Raw genomic sequence first — 8585 nt, 5'->3', positions numbered from 1 at the left:
ACCTCCCCCCACACAGATGGGCACACCGGGGAGCAGTCAGCTTCACGTTTTATTTGGGTTTATGACAGACACATGGTTCCCGAGTCAGTGTTTGAGGCCCGCGCCCCTCCACGGCCTCCCACGGGCTCAGGACAGACCCACCGGGGCTGCCTGGGCTCCTGGCCGAAGAGCAGCACCAGCAGCGGCCCCAGCCCCAGGGGGGCTGAGCGCGGAGCAGGAGGTGCCCAGGCAGAGCAGGGGATGGGGTCTGCCTGGCTGCCAGGCAGCTGCCCCCAGCTCTGTTAGCAGCAACACAGGTTTGAGCAAGCAGCCTTCCCTTTCTGCCTTCACCTCAGCACCCGCACATGCTGTCCCAATCAGGACAAGCGGGCAGGGCGTCCAGTCCATGGCACAACTGGGAGTGAGCCGATGGCCCCAGCATAGAGCCTGAGACCACGGGCACAAGTCACACAGGTCCCCTAAGTGCGGTGCCACCACCAGTCCACAGGGCTGACCCACAGCCGAGGCACGGACACTGGCTGAGCAGGCCCAGGGCGAGGGAGATGTCGGAGGCAGCTCTCCAGGTGGGAGGCTGCAAATTCAGTCCCAGATCCCCCAGGTCCCGCAGGGCTGAGCCCCCAGCTCGGGGCACTGGGGAGGAGATGGCAGAGACCGGGGAGGAGAGCCTGGCTGGAGTGATGGAGGGGACCAGGCAGGAGGCGCGAGCAGCAGCTCTGGCGCTTGTTAGCTGATGCTGCCACCCTTCAGGCTTTTACAGGAGACTCTCCCCAGCTTTGTCAGGAAGTTTTTCTGCTTCCACTGGGCGACACAGTCCTCAGAGATGCGGAAGTCGGCCTGGGGAGAAAAGCAGGGGAGGCAGGGTCAGGTCTGGGCTGCGAGGGGCGCCTTGCTGAGCTGGTGGGGAGGTTTGTCTCCTCCACACCTTTGCTGTAGCAAACATGGGCACTGAGCAGCAAATAGCTCATTTGGGGTCACCCAGAGGTGGGGACAGTGACATCTATGTGGCCCTAAGCACTGCCCCACTCAATGCGGGGAGCCCCAGCTACTCAGAGCTGTGGCCCAAGCCCCCAGCGCAGCCCCTTACCTGCAGCTTCTCAAAGACCTTCTTCTTTGGCTTGAGCTCATCGTCGGGCTCCCCACCCTCGTAACCCTCCACATAGACGCGCTCCCCAGCACAGCATCCGGCTGGCGGGTCCAGGGGCTCGACCTGCCGCGGCTCCCCGATGCTGCAGAAGGGCATAGAGGAAGCAGAGTCACCCCAAGGCAGCACCCAGCTGCCCCCAGCACCGCTGGGCTCTGGGGCAGGAGAGGGGGGTCTGGACTGCACGCCTGGAGGGGTATAGCCCCAGTGTCCCCTCCCTCACCTGGAGGCACACAGCACCATGCCCTGTGATTCCACACCCCTCATCTTCTGCGGCTTGAGGTTGCAGAGCAGCACCACCAGCCTGTCCTGCAACTGCTCCTTGGGGACAAACTGCACCAGGCCACTGACCACGGTGCGGGGTTCAGGCTCACCCACATCAATCTTCTCCACATACAGGCTGTCAGCGTCTGGGTGCTAACAAGCAGAAGCAAGGTGAGGAGCAAGGGAGGTTACTGGGGTGGCAGAGAAGGGGGCAGAGTCTCCCCACATGCACCCAGTGCCCATGTCACCATGTGGGAAGGTTACTCCCCTTTCCCTGTTGTGCCCGTACCTTTTCCACACTGATCACTTTGCCAACTCTGATGTCCAGCCGGGATGGGACCACATTCTCTGGCTCCGAGTTTTTGGTGCCCTTCTCTGCAGGCTCTGCAGTGCAAAGGGAACAGTTGTGCCGCTCAGCATAAACCCAGGGAGCTGGCCCCGGCCTGGGGAGCACACAATGACCCTCAAGTGCAGGCCCTGGGGCCCGCTGAATTCCCTGTTTGTCTCTATACCAGAGCACAGTCCCTCCTCCGCATTACTGGCCTCTCAAGCACCAGAGAAGCGTGCTGGCATCTGTCTTCTCCAGGACAGGCAAACAGCCCTGGTGTTGGCCTCTCCTCACCCCTCCTAATGCTCTCCAGGGCTGCTACTGAGACTGAAATTTCAGAACTTCTCTCTAACCTCAGCCTCTGGAGGGACTTTCTCCCACCCAGCCGTGCGTGGCCACGGCCCCACTTCCCTGAGCTCCCAGCACCTCCTTACTGGCTTTGGATGGGTTGGGATACGCCGCGTTGGTCAGCTTCTTCAGTTCTGGGCTGTTGAATTTCTCTCTGATGGGGTCAAGCAGTTTGTTCAGGGCCACTTCCACTGAGTTTTTCAAGTCTCCGGGATGCACGACCTGTATCGCGATAGACGGGTTCCTGCACAGTTTCCTCCCAGGCAGGGGGAGCAGCAGAATTCAAGTCACTGACCCGAGGCCAGAGAGGCAGGAACTGGAGACCATGCAGGGCCGGGAGGTGAACACTTAAACTGATTCCCCCTCAGAAAACAAAGCCCCTCTTCTGGACACTTTTGCTTGCAAAAGCTGGGAACAGCTGAAAACACATAAACTGCTGCTCTGTTCCAGGATGTGGCTGACATGGTCCTGTCCTGCACCAGGACAGATGGTGCCCCCACATCCTTCACCCATCCTCTCACCTTTGGGTTCTCATGGCTAGGAGCACCCTGCCACGCTACAGCCACTGGGCCATGCTCTGCTCCACACTTTCCCCCGGTGCAGACTTCCACCTCCCACTGCTGCTCAGAGCTCTCCCACAGTGCTCTTAGGAGCCTCAGGGACAGGGAGAGGGTTGAGTCCTTCCTGGCACTCACCTGCTCAGCAAAGTCCTTCTCCAGGGCTTCATAGGCTGTGTAGGTTTTGTTTCCTCCCCATTTTTCTTCTCGCAGAATCACAAACTCTGCAACACACAGATTTTAAGGCTCAAATTAACCCAAGCGGAGACTCGCCCCCTGCTCAGCCAGATAAACTACCCACCTGGCTTAGCCCAAGAGCTGAGGGGAACCACAGCAGGGGCTGAGGAGGGGGCACTCGGGGGCAGCCAACCTCAGGGGACACACGCTTCCATCCCCTCCTCTTACCCATAGGAAAAACTAGCCCCAGTGCCCGAGCATGGTGAGCTCCTCACCTGACTTGAGGGGAAAGAGGACATGCTTGATGAAGGAGAGGACACCATTGTTCTCCACGTTCCCTGGCTCGCAGAAAGCCTTCTTCAACTTCTTCTTCACATCCTCCTTGCGGTCCAGAAGGTCAATCTTTGATTCCTGCAGGAAAAGATTTCCGCAGCCCTTTACCCAATCTGTTGCCCAAAAGAGACAAGTCATGCTGGAGTTGCTGCAACTTCTTCTTAGACCCCAGTATGAGTGGAGAAAGAAGTCACCTTCTCTTGGGGTGCAGCCTCTCCACCCCAGACATTAACCCATCCCCCTGCAGAACCCTGACCACAGCCACCATTCAGGGACCAACCTCTTCTGATGAGCTCATTTTGCTGCCTGTCAGCCCAGGAACCATCGGGTTCATCAAATGGACGCGCTTGGCATAGCCCAGGGAAGGAAGGTACTGGGAAAAAGCAAAGAGGCAAGTCATGGACAATCCGCTTCTGAAGACCAGCTTTAACTCACCATCCCTGTTTTGCTCCTGGCTCCAAGTAACTTGGGGACACAGAATAACGGGACCCAGAAAGCTATTGCGAATTCACAGGGCACAGACAGCAACAGCCAGGGATGCATGGCAGCACATCAAAGCCCTGCAGACCACGGCAGCAGGAGCTGTGAAGGGTGTTGTGGTGCCAACCGAAATCCCAGACACGCTTCTCCCAATGGATTAGAGAATGTTCAAGCCTTGAGCCAGGCGTCAGTATTGCACAGGACTCAAAAACACCCCCATTCCTCACCTTCTCTGCAAAGGTGAATATCTTCCTCTGATCAACTCCTCCAAACTGTGCATCGACCTTCAGGTACTCTTCATCCAGGGCCTGCAGAAAGACAAACACAGCCTTGAGACTGGACCCGACTCCACACTCCCACTGCGCTCAGCCTTTGGAGGTCCCGTCTGTCCCCCAGGACCTGCTCAGCCTCTGCCGGGGTGCTCCTGACCTGGGAAGGACGGGAGCTCTCCAGACTGCCTGCTGTCCTGCAGCTGGCCAGAGCCACTGTAAAAGCAGCTCTGTGCTCGGGTTATGCTTTGTGCTACTGCCAGGTGTAATACTGGGGTGGAGTATAATGACCTTGGCATTCAGCCTCACGCGTCCCCGCAGTCCTGGCTTTGCCCAGCACCTCCCCAGCCAAGCAGCTCTGCTGACCTGCCTCGCCACAACACACCTGCAGGCCTGGGTAGAGCAAACCACTCAGTAAGGGGTGCTCCACCTGCTTCACCACCTCCGCGCCCGCCTTCTTTGCATCATGCTGCGTCACCACAGATGAGAGGCGATACACGTCCAGCGTGTACTCCCTGTGGGAAGTGACAGCACTGTTAGCAGGGGGGAGGGGGACACTTTTTACAGCTGCTTCATATCAACACTGGTTCTGGCCACATCAAGAGGAGCCCACACCTGAATGCACCTTCACTTTGTTCCCTGAATAACAGCGCCTGGGATGAGGCTCAGGAACAGAATGCCCCAGGTCGGAAAGGGAGGACCAGGTGCCCCAGGACTCACTTGCTGAGCTGATAGTCAGTGCCCCGGACAAACTTCAGCTTCTCCAGGGGCACCCCAATGCTCTCCAACATGGCTTTGATCACGTTTTCGTAGTAGCGGGTGCGCAACTCCAGCAGCTCCCAGGGGGCTTTCATGTTGTCTAGGTAAGCATGGAGGTCAGCAAAGAGTATTGTCACCTAGTATGGAGGAAGACAGAGTCAGTGCTGCGCTGCTCAGGGGAAATACACATTCCCACCCACCATCGCAGTGACAAAGCGCCACTGGGTCTGAGCTCCCAGCCTGGCCACCTACCTCACACCCCGCCTTCAGGAAGTCTGCGATCTTGGACATGGGCACAAAGTAGGCCACGTGCGGCTTGCCCGTAGTGGCGGTTCCCCAGTAGATCTTCAACTCTCGCTCCTTCAGGATGGCCATGAGCTTATCCTCCCCCAACACCTCCTGTGGGGGGCCAAGACACATCCGGCATGGCTGAGCCTCCCCGGGAAGACGCAGGGGGCGGATGTGGGCAGGACAACGTCCTGCTGAACGGCCAAGCCCCCAGCCGTGCCCAGGCTCCGGCCCACCCCGCCTGCAGCATGTCTCCGGGGCTCCTCCCGGCTCCAGAGGCTAATTCAGGCCCCCCTCTTCTGCGCCCAGGGCCTGCCCCGGCCCCGATCCGACCTCCCCGGCCTGCCCCGGTCCCGATCCACCCTCCTCGGCCTGCCCCGGCCTGGATGTCCCCACCCGGCCTACCCCAGCCCCGATCCCCCCTCCCCCCCAGTACCTGCAGGTTCCGGGTGATGAGGTGATACTTCTCCTGCGGGCCGGGTGCAGGCTCCATGGCGGCGGCTGTAGGGAAGGAGACAGCGTTACCAGAGACACGAGCCCCCCGATGTCCCTGCCCGTTCCCGCGGCCGCCCCTCTCCCCTCAGCTCAGCCCCACAAACCTTCCCCGCGTTGCATCAGCTCCGCTCGGCGCTCGGCTACCGCGCCTAGACGTCACTTCCCTCGCCCGAGCGCCGAGCTGCCGATGAGGAGGGGGCGGGGCCGCGCTCCGCCAATGAGGCGGCGTCTCGCGCGCGGGTTGAGTTGGGGTGGGGTGTTAAGATGGCGGCGGGTGAGCGAGGCGCGGCCCGTTCTGCCGTCAGGCCCGATCCAGGCCCCGGCGGTTACATTGGTCTTCGTGTAGCTTTTTGTTTATTTTTTTTTCTGTTTTTTACTTCTTTTTTCCGTGTCGGGGCTCTGGGGAGCAGTCGGCGCCTGGGCGGGAGGAGGAGCCACCGGGGGCGGGCCGGGCCGGGCTCCTCCTTCGGGGCGGCTTCGGAGCCCCGCAGCGTTGTTGGGGCGCCGGTTGGGCGGCCCGGTGCCGCGCCTGCGGGAGGGGGGGCTAAAAGGGGGCCGCTGAGGTAGGGACAGGCCCATAAGAGGGTACGATTAAACCCGTGATTGAGACAGGGTGAGGTCAGGGAGCCGCGGAGGTGAAAGGCCGATATTTGCCATTGTGCTCTCGGGTGAGAGGAGAACACTGTCCCTATGTCTCAAGATGCTGCTTTTTCAAAGAGGATATATCATGGTGGGCAATTCAAAGGTTTGAGGGAACTGTTAGTCCATGATTACTTCCCCCTGCCCCCCATTCTCTCATCAGGGAGCAGATCCCAGTGCAGTGCAGCACTGCAGGCTGGTGAGATCTGTGTCTGGCTGCGGGGAGTGGAGGAAGCAAGGCGGCTAGTCCATGAGCCTTGGCAGAACTGTGTTTCTCATTAGTTTTATTGTCTGATCTCATTATTTACTGAACCTGTGCTAGAAACCCACATAAAGTATCCACCTGGAGTACTGCTTCCAGCTCTGGGGTCTCAGCATAGGAAAGACATGGACCTGTTGCAGCAGGTCCAGAGGAGGGCCATGAAGATGATCAGAGGGCTGGAGCCCCTCTGCTGGGAGGACAGGCTGAGAGAGTTGGGGTTGTTCAGCCTGGAGAAGAGGAGGCTCTGGGGAGACCTAATAGCGCCTTCCAGTACTTAAAGAGGGCTTATAAGAAAGACGGGGACAGACTTCTTTTAGCTTGGCCTGTTGCAATAGGACAAGGGGTAATGGTTTTAAACTAAAAGAGGGGAGATTTAGACTAGATATAAGGCAGAAGTGTTTTATACAGAGGGTGGTGAGCCCCAGGCCCAGGTTGCCCAGAGAGGTGGTGGATGCCTCATCCCTGGAAACATTCCAGGTCAGGCTGGAAAATTCTCTGAGCAACCTCATCTAGTTGCAGATGTTCCTGCTTATTGCAGGGAGGTTGGACTAGCTGATGTTTAAATGTCCCTTCCAACCCAAACTATTCTATGATTCTAAAGTATGTGTAACTTTCCAAAGAACCTTCCTTTGGCTGCCCCTAAGAGAGTGGCCCATCCAGGGTTGGTGCTTTTGCAGTTGAGAGTGAGCTGGTTCCAATGTGGTCTGACCATACAAGCACCAGTGCTGGAACCAGGGACAGGGTGAGAGGGTGGCAGCAGGCAGCCTTGCCCTACATCAGTTAAAGAGCCATTTAAACTGTTAAGGAGCGTTTTCTTGGTGTAAATCCTTGAACAGCCCCTGAATTCAACACACTTCTATGGGGAATGGCAGGGGGCTTTGTATAGGCTCTGCTTGGTTGCATAGTTACCAGAGTTCTGCTTCCAGAATCAGTTGATGTAGGGCTGAAAGTACAGACCTAGAGTAGTCTGGTTGCAGTCCGGTGAATTGGGACAGTCACGGCAGTAAAGAAGCCATTTCCTTGTCTGCAGACCGAGCATGTAAACATCTCCAAATATCCTTTTTGTAAGCCAGTTCCAGCAAAAAGACTTGAAATGTTTGGTTCTGTTTAAAGTCCTTATTAGCTAGGAGCTAGATTATCAGACTGCTACACTCTGTAGGACTAAATCCGCATTTAATTTGTTTTTATTTGCCTTTTGTTTCTCTTTGAAGCACTTAAACACTTGTAGCTAAATTGCAGAACTCCAGGCAAGTACTATCTAGCAAGGACTGCCTGTGACTCTGTATGTTCTTGTATAGGTTTTGTATGTATGTAGGTGATTCCCGAGGTATTTTCTCTCTCCAGTATGGTTTCAGCATTATGCTGAAAGTGCCATTTTTTATTATTTGGACAGAATGACAAGAGGAAGCAGCAGAACTGGGTTTTATTCCTGGATTAGGTAATCCCCTCTTTTTGAAAGCCATGAATAATCAAAGTTACAGAAAGACAAAAGGTATTCCTTTAAATCCGTTGGTCAAAGAGGACAGGAAATACCGTTCCTTAGTCCAGATTCTCCCGCTGGGTGAGAGTCAAAGCAGGGCTTTCAATTCAAAAGTTTCATGTTAGTTTGGGTCCTCACTAAGAGGAAAAAAGGTTTTGTTTGTGAATACTTTTAAACTATTGAATTTTATGGGAAGGTTTTTTTATCTTCCGATCTTTCATTATAATACGTGTTTTGTATGAGTGTGTTAGTGACTAATACCTGCTGAATGTCCTCTTAGCTCCCTGACAGAGTTACTCTTCCGTTACTCAGTTTTTCCTAACCCAAAAAAGACTTTTTATTTGTTTAGTATCTTTGAAGGACAGAGATGGGGGTTGGAAGATGGGGGGTGTCTGTGAGGCTTTATTTAATACCTAAAGTGTGCTCTGTACTTTAAATGTAAGGTCGTAAAGAATGTAAGAGTGTTAGAGTGACTGATTTACAGCTGCTTTGGAGGAGATGGTACAGACTGTGGTGATGATTTGGGCTTGTATTAGTCCTGTTTGATAAAGCCAAACAACCTGAGAACACTCTCAGCATGAGGGTCTGGTTGTTGCTACATGTTATATGACCTAAAATGGTCAGGAATAGAGGTAAGATCAGGGAGTTAAAATCATTGTGCCAGCTGCGCCTTAGCTAGTGTTTTTGCCTTCCCTGTTATATTACTGCAGCTTTGGAAAAACAGCTGAGTTTCTTTTATTTAAGGTGTTGTATTTTGCTGGCAGG

At 55.5% G+C, this 8585-nt stretch overlaps 1 protein-coding gene across 1 annotated transcript; it reads right to left on the bottom strand.

Moving 5' to 3' along the window:
- Nucleotides 1-15: 15 nt before the first annotated feature.
- YARS1 (tyrosyl-tRNA synthetase 1) lies at nucleotides 16-5558 on the bottom strand. The gene is made up of 14 exons (XM_082494058.1): nucleotides 5544-5558; nucleotides 5381-5445; nucleotides 4909-5055; nucleotides 4618-4793; nucleotides 4283-4412; nucleotides 3856-3936; nucleotides 3429-3521; nucleotides 3091-3226; nucleotides 2777-2862; nucleotides 2168-2303; nucleotides 1695-1789; nucleotides 1365-1558; nucleotides 1085-1226; nucleotides 16-834 (listed from the first exon to the last, which is right to left on the bottom strand). Exons 2-14 carry the CDS (start codon nucleotides 5435-5437, stop codon nucleotides 724-726), a joined length of 1584 nt encoding a protein of 527 aa, XP_082350184.1. The 5' UTR covers nucleotides 5438-5445; nucleotides 5544-5558; the 3' UTR covers nucleotides 16-723.
- Nucleotides 5559-8585: the final 3027 nt, after the last annotated feature.

Source organism: Vanellus vanellus (genome assembly GCF_965231255.1).
Source record: "Vanellus vanellus genome assembly, chromosome: 22".
NCBI classification, from domain to species: Eukaryota; Metazoa; Chordata; class Aves; order Charadriiformes; family Charadriidae; genus Vanellus; species Vanellus vanellus.
The sequence above is the reverse complement of the archived record's forward strand: the minus strand, read 5'-3'. Positions and strand labels throughout refer to the sequence as shown.

What these genes read in the sequence shown, in the direction of transcription:
- YARS1 (XM_082494058.1), bottom strand. Translation starts at nt 5,437, where the DNA reads ATGGAGCCTGCACCCGGCCCGCAGGAGAAGTATCACCTCATCACCCGG. An exon ending in ACTGACTATCAGCTCAGCAA is followed by an intron (nt 4,413 to 4,617) that starts GTGAGTCCTGGG and finishes CACTTCCCACAG; the next exon opens with GGAGTACACGCTGGACGTGT. An exon ending in CCTCTTTCCCCTCAAGTCAG is followed by an intron (nt 2,863 to 3,090) that starts GTGAGGAGCTCA and finishes TGTGTGTTGCAG; the next exon opens with AGTTTGTGATTCTGCGAGAA.